Here is a 22714-nt window from a genome sequence, read left to right as displayed (position 1 = left end):
GATTAAATTTAGCAGAGGTTTATACCTATACAATCATTTTCCTATGATCCTGAGGTCTCCTAGACCTATATCTTGTTAATTACTGGTGTGGACAAGGGCTCTGGAACACATGCCACTGTGTTGTATGACCTGGGACAACATTTTTTTTGCTAATGTTGAAAAGGTGTCTCCAAAAACATCAAGCAAACACATCCCAATGTTGGAACACAATTGTTATGGGTGAACTTTGTCATTTGTTTCTCCATCTATTTCTGCTGTTTTAAGCACATGTGTTGCTGCACGCAACGTGATTGAATTGAAGCCCGAAATGTATTGCCTATGTAAATATTTGGGATTTTATTGAGTTGTGAATGAAATATGTTTTGGCATGTTATTTTGGTTTAGTTTTCGCAGTCAAGGGACATCGTGTGTACGTGGTTACGTCGTGGAGCAGGTGGCGTGACTTTCCTTACGCAAGAGCGTGATGACGAAAGCATTCATAGCAACCAGCATGGCGACGGAGAAGCGTTGCTCCGCCGCCCATCTGTTTATAAGCTAGCTTTAGGCTTTTACCTTCACGTTACTCCATTCTCTTTCAACGTAAACATGTTTAGAGTTACATACGCTGTCGTTTCTGGATCTATTCAAGATCTCCCGTTGCTGCTACAGAATATTTTTGTGGGAAATGGGATACGATGAGGATAATAATACCATGGAATCGAGAATAGGTATGAAACCACTTCGAGCATTAGCCAGCTAGCTAGCTGTTGGGCAGCAGAATGAAGCACGTTATATTGTGCTCAGGCTGCTTTCGTAAGATAAACTCATGATGACTTCGTATGGACTCTCTAATGTAGCTTCCATTTCATGTTGACATAGTCCAGCCATTTAAATAACTCGTACTGCTTGTTCTCAAGACGTTTTAATACATAACCGAGACAGTGACGTTAGTAACGTTGGTTCACGTTAACGCTAATGCTAATGCTGTATCATCGTGCTTCAGTAAAAGTTAGCTACGATTAAGTTAACGTTACGTATGGTTATTGTTTATTTAGGTAACGTTACACTAAAATAAAAACGACATTGTTCAGCTACTATTTTCACGAAATATGGAACACAGAGTAACGCTAGACAAAAAGTAAATAGTTACTTGACTGAATTATTTGTTATTATCAGCCTATGTAGTCCTACTCATATATTACTTATTGTCAATAATTAAGTTAAATACTTGTTGAAAATATTTCAGATTGTTTAGACATAAAACCAAAAGGGTTTTTAGTTTACACATACAAAGGTTAACATAAATCGGTTGTGGAGCTCATGCACCAAATGCTTGTGTGATAAAACATCAATATCTATCTATTACTATACATATAACTTATTGAAACGGTTTTATTATTGTTGTATTGTATTACTTCACTACAATAGTTAGCATGTCTATATCTATCTGTTTATTTTAGGGAGTGTATCATCTGGATCACGGTGCAGCCTTGGTGGGAAAGGACAGGATTTAAAAAGTAGCCGTAAGTAATACTACGTTCTTATATTATGACAATGAAGTCATCTGAGTTATGGCTACTTGTAAGTAAAGGACTTCCTTTTCATTTCATGTTGTTTTCTGTGTCACAATTGTAGCTTTCTGCACTCGCTCCTCCAGCAAATTGACGCAGTCCATCGTTAGAGACCACATGGTGTCTCATTACAAAAAGGTTTACTCCGCTAAAGGTGAGCTGCATGGCAGGGATGCAGTATGACTCTTACATTGACATTCAGAAAAACCCCATGCATTCCATGCATATATAATATAATTTTATCTCTAAATGCTTCAAACTTGCATCTGTATTTCATAATTGTTGGAGGAAAAATCTTTGCCTTGTTCCACAGCTGCCATCGATGCCTCAGTACCCAAAAGCTTGATACACAGTGTAAAGTGTAAGTACTCAGTCATCAAATATGAAATTATTAATTAAATTCAAAGAATATATTTCTAATTTTAGCACACCCAATGTGGTTTTAATTGCATTATAACAGTTTGGTGTTGGTGTGCCAGTGGTTATCTAAAGACCAACCTTTTTTACTAGTTAAGAAAGACTCACTCATCACACAATGCAAGTCGTCATCATTATCGCTAAAAGTAACGCTGTCTTCTTTTGCCTGTGCCATCACACTCTCACACCTTGCAGATAAGTGCAGTAAGGGACTTCCTATTCTAGACTACTCTTTGTCTATTCACTGACTAGACCTGTCCTTCCCTCTTTACAGACAATGACCAGATCAGACAGGAGCGGTTGAGGAAAGGTGGTCGTCCTCAGTCGGCCCGTTCTCTCTCACAGAGGAATAGCAGAGCCTCCTGCTCTTTGGCCCAGGTAAGAAATCAGCGCAACGTCACTGGTGTGTTCATACAGAAACCACGCATTGCCTGACCTGAAAATAAGATCTTTTCAATACATGTTTCCTTTTCAGAGTAGATTATCTGTGCAATATGATGACAGCCCCTACCTCTGCTCAAGGAGCTCTGCGGTTTCCAGCCCGCAGTTCCTCTCCTCCTTTAATGCCAAGGAGATGGTTTATCCATCATTTAAAGTTGGCTCTCAGAACCAGTCCCATCACATTCGGCCAGCATCAGAAAGGAAGTACCGCAGCCCCGAGGCAACTTCACACAGAAAGCAGTCAGTGTGTTCACTGGGAGCTCCAGGAGATCAGAGTTACAAGACTTTCCAAGACCCTGTCCAGAAGACGTACAGTGGAGATCTGCTCCACAAACATTCCCAGCACTTTACCCAGGACAAACCTTTTACCCCCAAGACCCTGAAATCAGAAAAGAGTTCGTACCTGTCGCAATATCGCTACTACAGAGCCCCAGGGCGTAAACCCACTCAGGATAGCACCAACTCCAGATTGATGCGACAGGAAACCTATCACGGAAGGTACTTACCAAACATCCCAGTGAGTCTGGAAGGACATTTTCATGAAAACCATTATCTTAATGTGTGAAAGTGGTTTAAATGAATTGAATTCTATTTTTCTTATGCAGCACTACAACCAAGGAAAGCGCACAGGACATTCATGAGCCATCTCAGGTAACTACTATTCAGTTATATTTCCTAATGCGCCTAACAGTAAAAATACAATGTTACAACTTTACTGTTGAACCCTTTTAATCTTGTTATGGTGGGACGGATACATATTCAAATTTGCTTACACACATCGCTGGTGATAAATAATCACGGCTTTGGTGGGTTTTTTTTCCAAAACTAATATGTACCATATATGTAAAATAGTTCATACCAGCTTTAAACACTGATCCAAGCCCAATATCAGTGAGAATTAGTGAACATTTAGACCTACTAAACCCAAAGACATGTGGCACACCATCCAAATAAAGACTATGACATTTTGTGGGGTTTAAGTATTTGTCCTTGTTTGTCCAATTCTCCCTTTTAAATAAACAACTGAAGCGTTTCAGCCACATTAAACATTCGATCACGAGACAACCGTATCAATATTGAAAATGCTTTCTCATTTTGTTTTGCAGGGATTAAACACAGAGCATGAGTGGTCTGAAGACGAGTTCAATGGCACATATTTGTCCGCATCTAGTCAACGGAATCAAGCAAACAAGAGCGGAGTACTTGATGTACACGACTCCTCGTCCAGGTAAAATCATGAAGGGGGAATACTGTGTTGCATTTTAAGCAAAATGAATAACATGAATAAATTGTTTGCATCTATTTATTCAGGTTCTCCACAGAGGGCGAGAAATCCCCCTTTATGAAGACTGTATCTGCAGAGTATGTTCCCCTTGATAAGTCGAACGCTATTGCAATATGTTCAAGGATTCAACAGTACTCTAGATTATTCTGTGAACGTTAACCACATTACATTTAAGAATTATCATCTGTTACTCAACAGGGAAGAAGAACTAATGTACCTTGAATTTATTTCTGCTGTAACCGAGGACATTTTGTCCAGGGAGCACATCTCTGACAGGTTTGTCTCTCTTTTTTGTTGTTGACTATTTTGTAGTCTGTAAACTGTGCTCTGTTTAGCCAGGATTCCTCTTTCCTTATGTCATTCTGATTTTTTGTTCTCTACAAGGTTCCTGGACCGGGTAGTAAATCGCCATATCGACATGAATCGGCATCAGCTTGATGTGGTGAGTGGCTTATACAACACAACACCTAATAGGTAGAGCAAGTCTTGTTTAAGTGTTCAAATCACAGCTTTATGTGAAGATTTGAAAACATTTACAGGTTCTCACAAAAGACTCGTTGATTTCTTCTCATGCATCTGATTGCATTGCTTTTGGTTTTAGGGTAAAATGCGCCACCTTTTGGAAATACTGCGTAAAGATTTTGAAGAGCCAAACAACACATCCACCTTCTGCGCAGAGCTTGAAAAAACAGAGAACGCTCTACTTGATTCATTCCTACCACATCTGGAATCTGGGGGGAAACAATTAAAGACCAAAAAGGACAGTAAATTGTTCCAATGTAGTTCCATAATTGAATACTGTGATTCACCAGACTTTGCTGTTCCCCTGTCGTTGTCTACACCTTTGTGCTCTCCTGAAACAATTTCTGCCCGGCCAATAAAAGTGGATGTGAAGGAAAGAGCAGATGATGATCAGGAAAGGGGCATTGGCTCTCCTGGTAATATCGGAATCGGTGAGGACAACCATCTAAATCAAGCTGGCACAACTGAGACAAACAAAGGCGTCAACCGTGAAAACAACATTATAAGCAGTCAAGAAGACTTTCATCAAGAGCCAGCCGGCGTCAGTCAGGATGGACAATCTGAAGAGCTTGAAGACCTGGGGAGGAGTTTGTCGCAGTCTCTTCACGTGTCCAGCAATAAACACGGCAACAATGTGGAGACGCCCCCTGAGCAACATCCAAATACTGTTGCATCTGCCAGTGATGAGGATGAATTCTGAGCTTTGCTGAATTCAGAGATTGAAAGACCATTAGTGAGGTTTTTGTTTTCTTTAGAGAGAGAAATGTATTGAAAGTAAAAGAAAAAGTTGGAAGAGTGGGTGAATATGATTTAACACAAGCTGTGTTTTTCATGTTTCAAAATCCCCACCAATATGGAGTTAGTTCTATTCTGCTTTTTATATTTTTCAGTGAGCACAATAAAAAAAAAAGCCCCCCGAGAGCAACACTGGAGACACAGTGACTGTGGTGGTCGAGCTTTCATTGATCCACAGTGATGCTCTGCGTACTCTGCTTCGGATCTTCACCGCTTTGACATCTTTGAAGAGACATAAAATTCAAGACACGAAGACACAAAATAAAACAATAGCATTTAGTAACCGCATAGTACGCAGGTCATTACAATCTACTTTTTATACAGTGCACACTGTGTATAAATCTAATTCACATTTTGATTCTGCTCTGATTCTGCTCTGTCCTCCGTGTGGCCTGTTTTATGTTGCTTTTGTGACGGAGATTTACAAAAAATGATGAAAATTACACACAAAAAACTATTGTAATAAAGTACCCAAGCATGCAGATAAGTCACTGGATGATGCAGAGATATTTTAGTAATTAAGAAAAGGGTTTTATTAGAGAACACCATAAAACCAAGTTCAACAAAAACACTAAAAATAGCTTTAAGATAATAAAAACAAACTGCTGGACATTCTGCACCTGTTCCAACCTCCTGAAATCCACTTATGATTTCAGCCCGGCTCTTTTGTTAGCTTGTCTTTTGTTTCAACATGGAGCTTTGTTTGAATGTTACCACCTTACCTGCCTGCATCCTGAACTCTGTTTTAAAGCATTTTGTTCCATGCATTATTTATATGCACTGTGAGGTACATTGTGGTATTTGTGTGTTAAAAACTATTTAAATATAATAGTGATTAATGTGTCCGGGTTTCTATGGCAACACGGAGAAGCAGCTGAATCGCACTGTGATATAAACCACTTGCTACTCATATTAATTGGCAAATTATTTCAGCTTGTAATGACAAACAAAAGATCTGCAGACTGCATTCACAGCTCCACACAAATCTAATTGTGCACCGTTTCAACCTAATGAAGATCTTTGTCTGCTATTATTGAATCACCGCCACATCAGACAAACACATTCATCACTAAGGTGATTGGGATTTGATTGAGGGTCAATCTTCTCTCAAGTTGGCCCAGCAGCAGAGCTGAACCACACGGTCTGATACGGATAGAGCCTGCCTCTATGAAAAACATCAAACAAGCATATATTAAAGAAAATTCAAAGAATGAATCAAACATACACCATAAATCAGGTAGAGATAACAATTTTCCTATAAACTAGTATATGGAAAAATGTACAAAAATAATAGCAATACATTGCTATCCTTTCTGAGGACAGAAAAAAACACATAAGAACACATTGTGCTTTATAATGTGCAAAAATGGATGTGGGTTCAGGCCACAGACCTCCCAACTAGCAGGAAATATTCCCCCATCGTGGCTCAGCAAACAAACACGCAAAACAAAACACACACACAAACAAGGAGTTTGGTTATATTGGAATTATTACTTTGGGTAAACTTACATTACATGTTATATGTTGAATCAAAACCACTTTGGAAAAGAATTGCATAGCAAGCAACTTAAGCTTCAACCTAAACAACTTCAGTTCCAACAACTTTGGATGATGATATAAATATATACACACCTAAATTTAAAAAAAGACGTGAGACTGTGTTGCATACAGAGGGTCATTCATCAATCATTGCATAATATTAGTTGTCAGTCGATGTGAATGGTAAAGGGCAGGTCAGCGGCGGCAGCTGGCTCCGGGCAGCTGTCCCGTTTCTGGCATTTTCACCGCTCGGCATTCCAGCTGTGTGATGTCATGACTCTGACAACCGCCGCGTATCCCTCCGCCACGGAGGCACTATAATGCACTTTGAAGCTACACGCTCCTAAAAACTACAGGACAGCAATGCGTTTTGTGTGCACTGATTGCAAAAGTTGAAGTATATTCCAGTGTAATTTGGCGATTGCAACTGCTGAAAGAGAGCTACCAGTGCTGTTGAGCCGCGGATGGAGACGGAATACGCGTGTTACTTTTTTTTTTTTCAATCCCAGGAAGCGAAACACGCTCGGAACTTGCGCGGAGAGTCGGAGCGGCAGGCGCGGGCTGCTAACCCGACGACACGCCACCGCGGACCCGCGAGCCGACTGCTGACCACTGGGCTCGCTCCACTTTCCAAAGTATCTCGTGTTGATGGTAATCCACCGAGCTTCATGGCGGAATACCCCTGGATATAATCTTAGCTGGAATACAACAATTCCATCCGCTGGCTAACGGTAACGTCTACGGTTTATTTTCTTTTCTTTTTAACCCCAAAATATGTAGCGACTACGTCAGCTTCCCAAAGGGTGTCGTCTATTTACTGGATCATATGTTAGCACATTAGCTTTAAAGCTAAAAGAGCGCTAGTTGTTGTTAACTGCTACTAACTAAAGTTGGGGATTCACTTAAACCCCCACTGAAGGGTATCGTTAGCTAGGTAGTCCAGCATTAGGAACCAAAGTTTTTTTTATTAAGTTTCGCCAAATTAGTTTGCTTAGTTTTGACTACCCACTGGAAGAGATTCATCTCAACACAATCTGAGCAATTGGCTCGCGACCCGTATTCTAGATTAAACAACCTGCGCGTAGTTCATTGCTGTTTGTCAACAGATCAGCTGTTTAATGTCTTACGTGTTTGGATACCTTCTCTTTAGAGCAGTAACCTCGTAATGTTTTGACAGCTTATCCGAGATGCGCAAGTCGGGTAAATTAGCGTTTATTTCTATGTCGCATTTAAGCCGATTAACGTTACTTTACGTTAAGGGTTGTTGGTCTGCTCGGGCGTCTGTTCCCGGGTCACACAGCAGGTGAGAGGGCTATGCAGAAGTATCGTAACACGTTCTCCTGTGATGAGTAGTCACCCTGTTTTGCACCCGGACCTCTCTTCCAGAGTTTGCAATATTTCCACCAGATATCCTTGCAAATTGTAGTGTTTTGCAGATGCACTGAGATGTTTGTCGTCTTATTGTCTTTTTATTAACTTATTTTTTAGATCTGTGTGTCGACGATGAACCGAGTGACCTTTGAGGGCCCAGCAAGGAGACTACTTTCTCTGGACTAAGTGAAGACCTCGCTCCCTTGAAGAAGCGGGAAACATGCCCTTGCCATTTGGCTTAAAACTCAAGAGGACTCGCCGGTACACCGTTTCAAGCAAGAGCTGTCTGGTCACCCGCATTCAGCTGCTCAATGGCGAGTTTGTGGAGTTCACGCTGTCGGTGGAGAGCACCGGGCAGGAATGTTTGGAGGCTGTTGCTCAGAGACTTGAGTTAAGAGAGGTATGTGTGCATTTCCATGCAATACAAGTGCTGATTGTTCTCTCTTACGGACTTGTTGTCAACTCACCGCAAAGGACGAGGTTATCCTTTTTGGTCACACTCTTACAACAGAAACCCGAAGAAACTGCACAAATAATATCGTCGCACTCATTTAACTATAATCTCTCGGATGTTATGGTTAAGGCAGGTGGTGCTGAGTCAGGACCGAATAATGCACAAGCTTCACATCTGCACGCGGTCGCTTCGGTCACACCTGTTGATCTGATCTGAGGATGAGACCTCAAGTTGACAGTAAACACTGACGAAATATGAAGTCTTGATGTTAGTCACTATATGACTGTTGCGTAAGACTTTGTTTGTTAATGCTCTGGTTAACAGTACCCGCCTCCATCAGAGAAAAGCACATAAACCCAAACTGTTGTCTCTTTTGTCAATTCCTCCAATCCAGGTAATTATTTTTCCCACAAAAACACCAGATTGATGTTTGCATAATGTTTATTCATAGTTGCTAATTGATGCTATCTAGCGCTAAGCAGTCATGTAACTTTCTAGTTGTGGATTGAGTGCTGCTGCTAATCACAACAGCTCTTTCAGCTAAATTGTCTTTGATAAACAGCGAGCCTTGGGGTTACTTTTCTCACAAGTGTTCATTGTGAGATGTTCAGACAGTCACAAGACGGAGGTCTACAAATGTTTGCAATGTTATGTCGATTATTAGGATACAACCTACACATGGGTGCACAAAACAGGAGATGAGTGACATAGATCTGATTTTTGCATGATATTTTTCTTGAGTTTGACGTGATGTAAATGTGCATTCCTTTCTCGATCACAGTGCCGTTCAGGTGTGTTCTTTGTGCTCCCTTCCCCTGCTTGTTAGATAACGTACTTCAGCCTGTGGTACTTCAACAAGCAGAACCTGCAGAGATGGATCGACCTGGAGAAGCCGCTGAAAAAGCAGCTGGACAAGTACGGGCTAGAGCCCACCGTTTACTTCGGAGTCGTGTTTTACATACCCAGTGTCACCCAGCTGCAACAGGAGATCACAAGGTGAGGTCCTGTCAGAGCCATGTGGGGCCTTGTTATTTTTGTGACATCCACAAAGGGGTGTCACAAAGTTAGATATGTTATTTCAGAAAGTGGTTTTTTTTTGTTTGTAAAAAGACTGCACCAAGAAGGGTAATGAGTTATAGCAGCAGCTTAGGGTCACAGTTTTACCCCTTGAACCACAGGCCAGTGTTTATTGATGTCTTTCTACCTCCTCCGGTCCATTTCTTTTAATGCTTCCAGCAGAATTCTTTAAATATGTCCCACGTTGTTTGAGAAGGTTTGCTCTGCAATGACCTTTGTAGCCATTTCTGCAAACCTGAACAAAGTCACCATATTTGGTTGGTTGTTGGCAGCCGGTCTATTCGCCACTCATGAGTAATTCTCTTTCCTTGCAGATATCAGTATTACCTTCAACTGAAGAAGGATGTTCTGGAGGGCAGAATCTCGTGCTCACTGGAACAAGCTATTCATTTAGCGAGCCTGGCAGTGCAAGGTACCGTGAATGTAGACTTGTGAGCTGTGCAAAAGAAACATCTGTTTGCCAAGATCTTTCTTTTCTTGCATCTTAACTCCGCTGGTAAAATGTTGTTCAATCACTTATCCCGGGGTTTCTAAGAACAGTTCACCGTTCGGTTAATATGCAGCTCTTTCCCAGCGCGATCCAACGTAAACTAGCCCGTTAGCTTGGTCACGGGTGTGTTTGTGTGGGAATGTGAACTTCCCTTGCTTGAGCCCTGACCCGTCCTGCAACTTTTGCCTCGCCAGAAGAATCTCAAACACTGCTGGCAAAGTTATATCGGGCGCTCCGAACTGCCTGTGCTGGGTGCAGCAGAGCCGCTGAGACGCTCACTGCTGCAGCCGTGTACGTGTGCATTTAAAGGAAAGCACGAAGAAACATTGTGCACATTTTAAAATCAGATTTAGTCCCTGCTTTAGTTGCTAACTTGTAACAGTGCTGTTGTGCGGTTCCCAGTTTCGGTCCCATGCTGGGACATTTTCTAGTGAAGGGCGGCTGCAGCTTTTGAGCAGTGGCGATGTCTTCAGATACCAAACATAGTTGTGAATGTTGGCAGCAGGCGGACTGGAGCTGGTAACTGTTGTGAACCCAAACGCCAAAGCAATTCCTTCTCCTCGCAAACAGGGCCCCTCTCCTAAAATTAGTCCATCTAGTCATCGTACACCGCAGCTTTCCAAAAGGCATCACACCTTTCGGCAATTCTCCTCCCGTCTAATTTGCCTCGTGCTAAGTGCATAAATGGACCTTTTAATAAAGAGCAGTGTCACGCAGTGTATTCCTTGCTGTATTAACTAATTTAGTGTCTTTTTTTTTTGCCCCTCTCCAGCTGACTTTGGAGACTTTAACCGATATGATTCCCAGGATTTCCTCCAGAAGTTTGCGCTGTTCCCTATTGTAAGCGTTTTATTTTTTTGAATAGTCAAGCTCATTTTAATACCAGCATTGTGTGAATCCGTGTAACTCTGCTCTGGCAGGACTGGATCCAGGATGAGAGGGTGCTGGAGGAGGCCACGCAGAAAGTGGCTCTTCATTATCAGTCATTCAGGTGAGCAGGTGTTCTCCACCTCTGTGCTCAGCATCAGTCTACCAGGCATCTCCTGTTATTTACACTTGCAGAGGCCGAGTAGCTCCAATAAGCTCAGACTGATACCAGACCCCGTAAACCTTTAGTCCATCACCAGCTGTTCCTTATCACTCTCTTCATCCCATTTCATTTACACATTAGGGTTCCAAGGGGCTTGTTTTCTTCATGTTTCTGATGCTGTTTTTGTGGGGGTTTCTTTCCCAGGGGTTTATCGGCCCCAGAAGCAGAGATGATGTACATGCAGGAGGTGGAGAAAATGGAAGGCTATGGCCAGGAAAGCTATCAAGCCAAGGTAGGTTTACGTGGTCTAGCCCAAATGTTGAAGAAGTCATACGTTGGCCTACTTGAATTTGTAAGCGTCATATATGTTCTGAATGTCTCTGTCCTCACCTCTGCTCCAAACAGGACAGTACAGGCTCCGACGTTTCAATGGGATCCTGCATCGATGGCTTCTTTGTCAAGCAGAAAAATGGCAGGCCGCTTTCGTTTAGGCAAGTCCAGACTGGGATTGGAGACCGTTTCTTTTTCAGGAGTACCTGAAATGTACAGAAATATTATCCACTCTTAACAAAGGCTTTGTCTGGTAAATTGTGACTGAGCACTCCCTAAATCAGACCGCGTAGATTGAGTCACAGTCATTTTTACGTGAGGTCTCCTGTAATGTGGCCCGAGGGGAAATGAGTCACGTAGGCTGTGACATTAACTGATAGGATTGTATGACTGTGGTGAGTGAGTGTACTGTAATGTACTTCTCCTGCGCGTGTGTGTGTGTGGGTGTGTGTGGGTGGCATCGAGTCTGCATTGTGAAAGCAGTGCCACATTCTCTTCTTAAAAATGCTCCACGGTTTTGTGGCCGCCATGACATCATGTGTTTTTCCTCTTTCTCTCTGTCCCCGTGCTTTAATTGGCCGTGTAGGTGGAATGAAATTAACAACATGAGTCACAACAGGTCCTTCTTTGTCCTGGAGCTATCCAACCGGGAGGAGAGTGTCCAGTTCCAGACCGTAAGGCTCTTCTAGCAACTCCCCTCCGTTCCTCCACCCATCCCGTCGAAAATGTCCGCTTCACATTTGATTCTGTCGTCATGGCGCTCGCGTGAACAATGCAGCTATGGTTGGGTGTGGCCGTAACTGGGGCAGTTTGGCTATGTTAGGCATGCGTGGGTCACATACCATTAGCCGTAACCTGTAGAACCCTGTCGAAGTATTTCAAGTACCGGATTTGCTATGCATCGCGAATAGTAATCAAGCACCACTTCTGTACTAATTGTCTCTCCATCTTGTGACTTTTCTTCTCCTTCTTTTTTTTTTGTGTAGGAAGACATGGAAACCTCCAAATATGTGTGCCGGATGTGTCTGGCCAGACTCAAGTTTTATAAGATTAACAAGAGCAGCCTGTAAGTGGTTTGTTTTTTCACATGTCTGGCCTAGTTCCTGTATCTTAGTTCCTTGTTGTCCCGTCCATGTGTCTCTTGTCCCTGGTGTAGCCTCACTTCTACCCTCCTCTCCCTCTTCAGCGAGGGGTGTGAGCCCCTGCCTTCTGAGGGCTCCCAGAAGTCCCTTCTCACTCTGTCCTTTCCCCGCTTTCCAATGCTCTCTCGTCCCGCTCTGCCTTCTAACAAGGGGTGAGCATCACTATCGGCCACCGCTACCCGGTGCACCACCCCCACCCCCGTATCGCTCCGCCAACCTCGCTCAGCTAACATACTCGCTGCTGTAAACGTGAAGTGAAGCGTGTAGTGGCTTTTCATCCAAGTGAAACTACTATTTGACTTACTTGTCCTTGTATCTGTTCCATTAAATAATTACTTCAAATCGTTTATGATTGTTGTTTTGAACACAGAGAATCAATTATAATTTTTTCAGTAGTGCGTGTCAATCAAAAAGAACACCCATTGCACAACTCTTTCATCCCGCCATGCTTCCTGGAGAACTCTGAAAGAAATGTGGCAAAGTGTACCAGGGAAGAGTTGAGCAATGTGTCTGAAGTTTGAAACTGGTTACGTAAAGTAAAAATATCAAAAGGCCGAAGTGAGTTTGTGGAAGAAGCGTCGTATGTGTTCTTGCTTCTGGTTTCAGTCACATCTTTTGTCTGACTTTTTTTTTTTCTCCCACCAGCCAAGCCCAGCCTGCGGTGGTTAACCCGGTCAGACGGAGGTCCTCTACTAGAATATCTCTGGTAAAACCCACTTTTCACACGAGCCCTTGTATAATTCCCTGCCAGTTTTCTCGTTTTGCATTTCAACACGCATTCCGCTGATCATCCACGGGAGTGTCAGCCAGCACAGCCCTAACCCTAACCCACATGAGCAGCATCTGAATCCCTCTGTTGTTGGTTTACAGCCGAAGCCTCAGTCCTATATGATGCCCCCCCCTCAGATGCACTACAATGGTCATTTCCCAGAGCCTTACACGTCGTCACAAGGTAACGAGTTCCCAGAGACTGGCTCTGGGAACCAGTAAATGAGTTTCAACATTGATGGAATTGTTTTGTAATTATGATAAATTTATATGATACATCATTATTATGATTATTATTAATTATGATTGGTGACCTCAGGGTGTCTTGTTTATTGGCTCCCCTCCAGACAATCTGTACCTGAACAGTCAGAACGGTTATTACTACCATTCCCAGACCAGCCTGGACTGCTCTCCTCTGGAGTACGGCAGCGGGGGGCGTTTACGGAACGGCAGCGTGTACAGCGCCCACAGCACCAGCTCGCTGACCAACCCCCAGCACTACCACCAGCCCTCGCCCATGTCCTCCAACCCCTCCATCACCAGCGACATCACCAGGCCGGACTACGTCCCCTCGCACCGCCACAGCGCCCTCATCCCGCCTTCCTACCGCGCCACGCCGGATTACGAGACGGTGATGCGTCAGAAGACCCGCGGAGGAGGGGTGCTCCTGTCCCAGGAGCACCGGCAGAGCCACTCCATGAGGAACCTGAATATCGGAAACTCCTACGCCTACCGCAGGCCGGACCATCTGGTGTACAGCCAGCCGGAGATCAGAGGGGAGCACGGCGGAGCAGCCCAACACCATCACTATCCCTTCCATCTGGGCTCCAGCTTCCACGGTCCTTCTCCGTACCCCTACCCCACGGAGAGGAGGCCCGTGGTGGGGGCCGTCAGTGTCCCGGAGCTCACAAATGTCCAGCTGCAACAGGCCCAGGAGTACCCAGCCCCGAACATCATGAGAACACACGTGTACCGCCCACCCCCGCCTTACCCCTACGCCCACCCGCGGCCCGCCAACAGCACGCCGGACCTGTCGCGCCACCCGTACGTCACCAGCAGCAACCCGGACCTGATCATCACCAGGCGGGTGCACCACTCGGTCCAGACGTTCCAGGAGGACAGCCTGCCCGTCGCCCACTCTTTGCAGGAGGTGTCGGAGCCTCTTTTCTACGGACCCCCGCCGAGGCACCCGCAGCACGCCCAGAAGCGGAACTCCATCGAGATTGCCGGATTGGCGCACAGTCTCGAGGGGATGAGGGTCAAGGAGCGCACCGCGTCCTCGTCGGCCGCCGACGCGGCCACGCCCCCTCCGGCCCCCCTGTGCGGCGGCCGCTCCCACGGCTCTCAGCTCAACGTGTTTATCGAGCGCACAAAGACGGAGGAGCGCGGCGGCATCAGGGAGGGCGCGCAGTACGGACACAAAAAGTCCCTCTCCGACGCCACCATGCTGGTTCACAGCAGCGGCGAGGAGGAGGAGTTTGAGGAAGACGCCGGGCGTCACATTCCGCTTTCTCACAACGCGATGGCGTGCCGGCCGCACCACAGCTTGACGTCTCTCTCTTCCCCGGCCCCTCCGCAGCACGCTCCCACTGAGCCGCCTCCCGCGTACCCCATCGGCTCCTCCCTCGAACCCGCCGTAACCAGTCCCCTGAACTACAAGGTTCACCCCCTGATCCAGGAGAGCGAGCCGCTGCACTTGGCGCCTGAGTACTGGCAGCCCAGGATCATGCCCTCCGTCTCCGAGGGCGACCTGAGTGGCACGGCGAAGCAGAGGGCTAAAAAGGACGTGAAAAAGAGGCCCGTGTCTGATGTGCCCCCTGGGAAGAAGGCGGTAGAAGGTTTGCCCCCTCCGGTGAGTCCCGCTCCCAATGACGTTATTGGCGCAGTAGTTGATAGACATTTTGGAACAATTGAAATTACACCATCCAGTCGCACAATGCGATTTCTGTTGCTCTTTAGTTGCACTTTTATACCCCAGGGATATTTAAAAAAATGTGGGTTGTATGTCGCATGAGTATGAATGCACCTGGCAGAGCGAGTGGTTTCGGTGGTCAGCTCCCAATGACACACAGTAAAGGAATGTAGTTGGAAAACCAGACAGGTGACATTCAGTCAGTAAACACCCAGCGAGGCGGCCGGGTCCCGCCCATCTTGTAAACCGAACCGCGAGGCCGGAACACACGTACACACACACACAAACCTCCCGACCTTATTCTGTCTCTGCTCTGTGGCCACCACAGGGTATGAAGAAAGGAGCGAGGTCAGAGGTGAAGAAGATGGGCCCTCTGAAGGTGGCGCATCTCAATGGACTGTCGGTTTCCAGGCAGCCAATGAACGAGGCGGCGAAGGACGAGGACGAGAGCGCCTCCAACGACGAGAGGGTAGGACGCTCAAGAGCCTTTGGTTCATTCTTTCTCTGTGATTTGCGCCTCAACGGGTTTGTAAAACAAAAAATGAATGTTTAGTTTAGGCAAAGATTATTTTTGAGACCTGTGGGATTTGCTGCATGCGGGTAATGAGCAGTCTATGGCGTCGTTAACCAAGGCGAGGCGAGGCTGTGTTATGAAGGAGACACGAGGGAGAGAATACGCAGTGATTCCGTACAGACGGACTGACTTGGTCAGCCTTGTTACTCATGATGTCTGTTGCTTTTGGCACCAAAAATAAATCAATTCCAGACATGTAACAAAACAACAATTAGCTGTTTACGGTTAACGGTTAGCAACTTGTCAAATGTCTCATACAGAGTGTCAGCTGAAGTCATGGTTTACTAAAGTAAACACACCTGTTCATTAAGTTTAAACTTCTACACATCAAAGTTGTTTGCATTCTTTATTTATTGCATAAATCTGTGTCTTTCAAAAAACACCATTCACTAAATACAATGTGCTCCCTTCTACAGGAATAGAAAGTGAAACTTTCACTTTCTGTAAACAGTTCTGTGGCGCCGATGTTCTTTACCGTCCACTATTCATTCAAGGATTTTAACATCATTTGTTTATTAGTGCTGAAAATATTCTACTCAACATCGTCCGTGTTCATAAAATGAAAGGAAGTCAAAATGTGATTAACTTGTTTAAGGGTTATGGTCAGAATTACATTATCCATGTAGTGAAGTATTCACGGTTTCCGTGCGTGTGTGTGTTAGTGTGCAGCTCTGGAGCAGCACATGGAGAGGGGAGAGCTGTTGAAGGAGTACGAGAGCATCCCAAAGCGGCGTCCCTCAGGAGAATGCACCATCGCCCAGCTGCCAGAGAGCGGGGATAAAAACCGCTTCCAGGACGTGCTGCCTTATGATGACACCCGAGTGGAGCTGGTTCCCACCAAGGAGAACAACACCGGATACATCAATGCATCACACGTGAAAGTGAGTTGTGCAGACGTATCCTCAACCTTAACTCTTGTCAAAAGGCCTGGAGGAAATATTTTGACGACGGTGCTCAGGATGCCTTTGAGGCTGGCCGATATTGACAAAAACCACGTTAAAACTCTTCCTAAGCAGCAGTTTGATAACCGTTGTCAATAACCGATTCCGCCGCTCCTCGATGGCTACGTCTGACACAACAGACGGGCTTCACTGCTACTCTTTCTGCTTCTGCATCGCCGCGCTCTGAAGCATCACTGATCCGTCTCCCGGCTCTCTAGGTGACCGCTGGCGGACGGGAGTGGAGCTACATCGCCACGCAGGGTCCCTTGGCGAACACGTGTCAAGACTTCTGGCAGATGGTGTGGGAACAGGGCGTCGCCATCATCGCCATGGTTACTGCAGAAGAGGTGCGTTGTTGTCGCTTTTTTCATAGCGATAGCTACGCATTTTTCATCATTGCCTGGGTTTACGCTTTGCATGTGACACCCCCCAATAGGAAAGCGGGCGAGAAAAGAGCTTCCGTTACTGGCCCAGACTCGGCTCACGACACAACACGGTGACATACGGCCGCTTCAAGATCACGACACGGTTCCGCACTGAGTCCGGGTGCTACGCCACCACGGGGCTCAAGATCAAACACCTCCTGACGGGCCAGGAGAGAACGGTCTGGCACCTGCAGTACATCGACTGGCCTGACCACGGCTGTCCCGAGGACTTAAAAGGCTTCCTGAGTGAGTGGGAGCTGCATGTGTTGTCCCTTTTTCTTTAAGATGTCAACCTGGAGAGGCTGAAAACCAGACTGGTGTTTTACATTGACAGCAACATTCATTACACAATCGAGCCTGATCGGTTTTATATGTATCAAAACTGCCGTGTTACTTCGTTGGATGTCTTATTTGTTTCTTTAAATCCAGCTTACCTGGAGGAGATCCAGTCTGTGAGGAGACACACCAACAGCATCAGTGACCCAAAGAACGCCAACCTACCTGTGCTGGTCCACTGCAGTGCTGGAGTGGGACGGAGCGGCGTGGTAATCCTGTCTGAGATCATGATCGCCTGCCTGGAGCACAATGAGGTAACTTCCTCGCTCCCAAGTAAAACTGGTGCACTACGCCCTTTTTGTCTTGACCTCATCTAGTTTATACTTCTGGTTGCTTTTCCACCTCCGTCACACTAAGCGCCTTGTCTATTTTCAGGCGCTGGATGTCCCAAAGTTCCTGTTACACCTGCGTCGCCAGAGGATGATGACGGTTCAGACGTTGTCTCAGTACACCTTCATCTACAAGGTCATCATCCAGTACCTCCGCAACTCCCGGCTCATATGAGCACCATGAGTCACAAAGCTCCAGATTGATACCAAACGGCGCCGCGGCTGTGTGAGCGGCCAGTACCTGGTGGAGCCCGTTTGGTCGAGTGTTCAATCAGTACGGCTGAAGGAACTACAAGAATGAAGCAACACCACACAAAGAATCAAGAAGACTTATGACCTGCCTCCAACAGTATTATATCGTTTTTACATATATTATTGCTTTATAAAGCCCAGCACTTTCACAGTACTTTGCTGTACAGAATGAAGCAATGTTATGCTGCAAAAAAGTAATGATAGTTATGTATTATAAACAAATGAATTTGACAAAGGTCTTTTTTTTATTTTTATTGCGATCTGGCAACTCTTTGTTTCCGATAATGAAGGACATTTCCGTAGGAATGAGCGCAGAGTGGATAAAGCGCTCGGATGGATTTGAGCGTCGTGTGTTGGTGCAGCGGTTCGTCCCTGCAGTGGTGTGAGCACTCGAACCCACCCGACCACACCTGTGTATCTGCTGTGGCGTGTGATGCGTTGGTCTTTGGTAAACACTGGATTGATGCAAAGTACAAACAAATCGCACAGGTTCTAAAAATTGGCAGCACGTTCTAGAGTAAAACTGGAATTTTTTATATTCATATATATATTTTTTTTTAAATCATGAGAACGGAGTGCTGTATTTGAACATCAATATATTTAAGGTATTTTGTCAAGAAAAAGTGCCTTTACATCTACCTTGTAAAGTTGGAAGGGCCGTATGTGTGAATAATATGAAGGACATTTGGACACTTTTTATTGTTTGATTATTGCCAATTGACTCATTTAAGAAACATCCCTGCAAAGATATATATCGTTGAATAAGCCCACATCCTTGTCATTAAGTAGGCTACACATATTAAATGTGTTACTAGTAATGAGCACTTCCATTTGCCGCTGCACCTTTATTTTGGAGCTCAAACGTTAAACACACCTGTACAGAGACAGTTTGCAGGCACGGCAAATATATTTTTAACAATGTATTTGAAATTAAGCTATTGTCAAAAGGCAGCAACTGAATTTACAATGTGGCTGAAGTGAAGTAATTTTCTTACCCGAAATGTTTGTTGTCACACTCGTGGCCAGTGATCGGACTTAAGCGGAGAACGTCTCCAGATGTGTCGGTGTGTTTTGACTGGATCGTTTTTGGATCCGCTGCATATCGGTTTGCTTCAGGTTGTGTTTTAACATGCTGATGAGCCTTAAAATAGAGACTTGAGAGGGATGTTTGGCCACAGCGTGACAGTTTTGTCCATCTACAGATATCTTGTTCATAATGTACACAATGTAAAAATGTCTTATCGGATGTACAAACTTGTATCTATTGAACAAAAAATGATATGCCATTGGGAAGAAAGCGTGTAGAACTTATTTTCAGCAAATACACAATTTGTTTCAAAAGATTACCCAATAAGTTTCTTTGTTTACATCAATCTGACGCCACCTTGTGGTCGACGGTGGATCGTAATGTCTGGTTGCAGTATTTCAGGATATCGACAAGCGTTTAAAATCACTGGAAGATCTTTTATTACAGTATTTCAAAAGGTGGAAAAAGGATTACAGCTGGTACAAAATCTTCAAAGAAATGAGGGAAAAGCAGATTTTTGTAGTTTGAAATACTTCAATGTCCTCTTTGTCCTACAGCAGTGGTTTTGTTCAGGGTTTGACATTAACAACACTTTACTACAAACATTCCTCACTCCATCTTTTAATGTCGAACACTTCAATTCTAAATACCAAAAAAAAAAAGTTAAATGTTTATGGTGGCAAACAAATGTCTTATTGTAAACTATTAATTCAGAGTGTCCACTCATCTGTAGCTTCCATGTTTGCAATGAGCAGAGGAAAAAAAAATCACTTTAGCTTAAATGTAAGAAGTTAGTTTACAGTTGTGAGCAGCTCCTTGATTTCAGTCTCAAACACTGAAAAGTCAAGTTTTTTTGTAGACGTACGCATCACTTTCAGTGTGAACTTCAACTCTTTAGAATAAGTAGTTTATGGCTTGATGCCATAAACTACTTATTCTATTCTTATTCTTGATGCTTGTGATGCAAAAAGTACTTAAAGAGAATACTTGTCATTATACTAAACACTGAGAATATTGATAAAAGCAAAATGAAACTGATAGAAATATGAACATTATAAATAATCTAAAAAGATGACTGATTTATGTTATTTCTCCCTCTATAGAGAACAGAATTGAAAAAAACAAAACGGGTTCAATCAGAAACTAATACCGATACCTTCCTCTCTTTCCTCCATGCTCCGAACGACCACCTCTCCAATCTCCTCCTCCCCACCCACCTCTCCCTCCTCGTCCTCCACCTCTTCCTCCTCCATCTTGTCTTTTTTGCCAGGGAGGCATCTCAGGGAGAGGTGCTTCTATCTCTGAGGGGCGTCCTCCTCGGTCTGGGACTCTCCCCATTAGGATCTGCGGAGAAGACGAGAGAAGTTGCTTCAGACGTAAACTCTGGACCGAAGTCATTCGTTTTGGGGGAAAAAGGGGAAAATGTTATTCTCTACTTTGTTGACGGCACACGCTGTCTTCTCCCTGCTGGAGCCGCTGCTGGTCTTCACCACGTTGCAGATGTCTTCTCTGGCCGCCAGCAGCTCAGCCATAGCTACTGTGGACTGTGGCCTCAGCGAGTGTCTCCTAGGCTGATAGGCCTTCGCCATGCTGTCCACCTTTACCTGACAAACCACAGGGGGGAAAAGGTGAGCAGTTTCTTCTCCCAGAATGGTCTTGGTAGAATCCCTGGTGATGGAGGAGAAGGGGGGCGTACTTTGGCTCTGTCTGACCACCCGAAGGACTGCACTGTGACGTCCAGCCGCTTGATCAGCATCCTGCGCCGGCATTCGTACTCTGAAGACAGAGCTGTGTTTATGTCGTGCAACTTCTCCTGCGGAGATTAAACAAAGTCAAACAAGTCAGATTAAAACTTCATACGACGGGGTTTGTTTAGATGCACGTTTACTTACCCATTGTTCATTGCAGAGAGATTTTTTTAGCACTGGGTTTCCAATCGAGCCATTTGGAAGATCTTTAAGTACTTCTTCCACCTACAAATCACACACAATGCATTTAAAACATTACCCCGATACAAGAAACTATGTATCAACCTAAAGCATTAAGGATCAGTACAATGTTCAAATCGGTGTGATCAAAGGATGCATAACAAAGTTAAGTCTTTGTCTCCGGAGTATAAACAAAGGGTCATTTACCCAGATACAAATGTACTGAAGCAGCGTTAAATAATCCCACCTTGTCTCTGACTTGAGACAAAAGCCCCCCTGCGTCCTGTCCCGTGGGCCGCGGGAGGCTCAGGGTTTCATAGATGTCCAGGAGCTCCTGATGCACCGGACTCTCTCGGGGTTGTTCATCAGAGAGTCTCCTGCTCATCACAATCTGCGCTGCCTGGAGCTCGGAGCTTAGAAACACTTCACAGGACGCACAAAATACAATTCTTAAACATCTCGCCGACCCACGCAGTGCTTGAAATGAGCAGCACGATTCGATTGCATACAGAGAAACTTGAGGTGATCTCTTGTAGTCAGCACAATGCCCTTGAGAATCCCCGAAACGACTTCCTCATATGGACAGCGCAGCTCTTTCAGCAGACCACTCATCTCCACGTGAAGGCTTTCCATGTCGTCTTGGAGACGGAAAAAAAACAGGGTTCATGAAGGAGGAAATAAAGCCTTGATCGTCGGAATCCAGGTGTCCAGATGTAGCTCACCTGGACCGGAAGTAATGCTCTCCTCCAGCTGACACAGCGGCTTTAACCTGGACGCCAGCCACTTACACAGGCCCACATACTCAGGCGACGACAGGCCTCCCTCTGCGGCTCCGAGCAGCACCCTCTCCTCCAGCAGAGGGCCGCTGTAGCTACCGGAAGGGGGAGAACGTGGTCAAATAGGTGTTGAACTGGGGATGTGGTTTAATAAGCGACTAGCTATTGCGCCCACGGTATATCTCGATGAAATGCGCAGACTGAGAACATCATTTGGAATGTGACGGAAGAGCTAACAGTAGCCTGCTATGCTAACAGTAAATTAGCTCACCCAAGCTGCTCCAAGGAATCCAAAATATCGCACTCCATCGCTGAATGACTGAGTTTTTGAGTTAGTCTGATGAAAACATGTCGTCGTTAATGAGATAACAATGTCAGCACGTTACGTTACAGCGTTTGCTCCTGTTCATTTCTGCAGCGCTCTCATGCCTCCGCGCTGTTCCGGTCGCGTACGCAGTCCGGAGGGGAACTTAAGCCTCTGAATCTATGGTTCCGCCACAGTAAATACATAAATATACGACAAAAACTGCTTTGAAACGAGCTGTATTTTGTGAACCTGTTTAATATTGCATGTAAATGCAACATTTGAATATACATATATGTATTACAGCTAACAAAAAGCCAAGATCTCTGTTAAGGTGCTTCTAGCTGGAACTCCCACCAGGCTCACACAGACCCCGAGCGGAAGTGAGCGGTCGTCACAGATGCGAATGACCCTCAGTTATACTAAATATAGTTTGTTGTAACGTATTCCAATTTAAACCACATTCTACTTCAATATAATCTCCACTATATTATGTCTTGTAACTCCCTTGGAGTTGGGCTATAGTCATTCTTTTTATTATGATTTTTTTCCCCCAGTGTATTCATTGAAGATAAAAAAAATAGCCTCTCACACTTTCCCAGAACCGAAGATGACATCATCCGATCCCTGAGAAATTGGTTCCAACGATCATTTTGACTTTTCAAACACCTCACTTTGGATATGTCTGGATTTTGCACA

General features: G+C 44.8%; 3 protein-coding genes across 5 annotated transcripts; 2 read left to right on the top strand and 1 right to left on the bottom strand.

The window, feature by feature from the left end:
• The first annotated feature begins 455 nt into the window (after positions 1 to 455).
• On the top strand, positions 456 to 5842 carry spata7 (spermatogenesis associated 7). The gene is made up of 12 exons (XM_040200389.2): positions 456 to 707; positions 1440 to 1502; positions 1615 to 1704; positions 1864 to 1911; positions 2242 to 2345; positions 2443 to 2906; positions 3014 to 3059; positions 3515 to 3636; positions 3720 to 3770; positions 3892 to 3969; positions 4078 to 4135; positions 4295 to 5842. The coding sequence occupies exons 1-12, from the start codon at positions 665 to 667 to the stop codon at positions 4913 to 4915; spliced, it is 1788 nt and encodes a 595-aa protein (XP_040056323.2). The 5' UTR covers positions 456 to 664; the 3' UTR covers positions 4916 to 5842.
• A 900-nt stretch (positions 5843 to 6742) lies between these two features.
• Positions 6743 to 19326, top strand: ptpn21 (protein tyrosine phosphatase non-receptor type 21). 2 transcript variants are annotated; one of them, XM_040200565.2, is made up of 20 exons: positions 6845 to 7280; positions 8038 to 8320; positions 9201 to 9370; positions 9766 to 9863; positions 10714 to 10781; positions 10862 to 10932; positions 11176 to 11263; positions 11377 to 11462; positions 11888 to 11975; positions 12288 to 12367; positions 12488 to 12595; positions 13089 to 13149; positions 13314 to 13395; positions 13559 to 15063; positions 15452 to 15592; positions 16360 to 16578; positions 16857 to 16985; positions 17075 to 17309; positions 17493 to 17653; positions 17775 to 19326. In XM_040200565.2, the coding sequence occupies exons 2-20, from the start codon at positions 8141 to 8143 to the stop codon at positions 17901 to 17903; spliced, it is 3699 nt and encodes a 1232-aa protein (XP_040056499.1). In that variant the 5' UTR covers positions 6845 to 7280; positions 8038 to 8140; the 3' UTR covers positions 17904 to 19326. The 2 variants fall into 2 exon arrangements, with proteins under 2 accessions (XP_040056500.1, XP_040056499.1); XM_040200566.2 differs by lacking the exon at positions 12488 to 12595 and having other exon boundaries at positions 6743 to 7280.
• Positions 19327 to 19423: 97 nt separating this feature from the next.
• Positions 19424 to 22190, bottom strand: fam98b (family with sequence similarity 98 member B). Of its 2 annotated transcripts, none has more exons than XM_040200568.2 (8): positions 21983 to 22190; positions 21658 to 21806; positions 21445 to 21573; positions 21183 to 21358; positions 20900 to 20980; positions 20704 to 20820; positions 20444 to 20611; positions 19424 to 20351 (listed from the first exon to the last, which is right to left on the bottom strand). In XM_040200568.2, exons 1-8 carry the CDS (start codon positions 22018 to 22020, stop codon positions 20151 to 20153), a joined length of 1059 nt encoding a protein of 352 aa, XP_040056502.1. In that variant the 5' UTR covers positions 22021 to 22190; the 3' UTR covers positions 19424 to 20150. The 2 variants fall into 2 exon arrangements, with proteins under 2 accessions (XP_040056502.1, XP_040056503.1); XM_040200569.2 differs by having other exon boundaries at positions 21658 to 21800; positions 21983 to 22171.
• Between the last annotated feature and the right edge of the window lie 524 nt (positions 22191 to 22714).

Source organism: Gasterosteus aculeatus, chromosome 15, assembly GCF_964276395.1.
Source record: "Gasterosteus aculeatus chromosome 15, fGasAcu3.hap1.1, whole genome shotgun sequence".
Classification (NCBI taxonomy): Eukaryota; Metazoa; Chordata; class Actinopteri; order Perciformes; family Gasterosteidae; genus Gasterosteus; species Gasterosteus aculeatus.
This window is presented reverse-complemented; position numbering and strand designations above follow the sequence as displayed.

Bases quoted from the DNA above. Each gene is read 5' to 3' on its own strand.
- fam98b (XM_040200568.2), bottom strand. From the start codon at position 22,020: ATGGAGTGCGATATTTTGGATTCCTTGGAGCAGCTTGG. The intron at 21,807-21,982 runs GTGAGCTAATTT...CCCTTCCGGTAG, and splicing joins GATTCCTTGGAGCAGCTTGG to CTACAGCGGCCCTCTGCTGG. The intron at 20,821-20,899 runs GTAAGTAAACGT...TAATCTCCGCAG, and splicing joins CTCTCTGCAATGAACAATGG to GAGAAGTTGCACGACATAAA.
- spata7 (XM_040200389.2), top strand. From the start codon at position 665: ATGGGATACGATGAGGATAATAATACCATGGAATCGAGAATAG. The intron at 708-1,439 runs GTATGAAACCAC...TGTTTATTTTAG, and splicing joins TACCATGGAATCGAGAATAG to GGAGTGTATCATCTGGATCA. The intron at 3,771-3,891 runs GTATGTTCCCCT...GTTACTCAACAG, and splicing joins ATGAAGACTGTATCTGCAGA to GGAAGAAGAACTAATGTACC.
- ptpn21 (XM_040200565.2), top strand. From the start codon at position 8,141: ATGCCCTTGCCATTTGGCTTAAAACTCAAGAGGACTCGCCGGTACACC. The intron at 10,933-11,175 runs GTGAGCAGGTGT...TTTCTTTCCCAG, and splicing joins CTTCATTATCAGTCATTCAG to GGGTTTATCGGCCCCAGAAG. The intron at 11,976-12,287 runs GTAAGGCTCTTC...TTTTTTGTGTAG, and splicing joins AGAGTGTCCAGTTCCAGACC to GAAGACATGGAAACCTCCAA.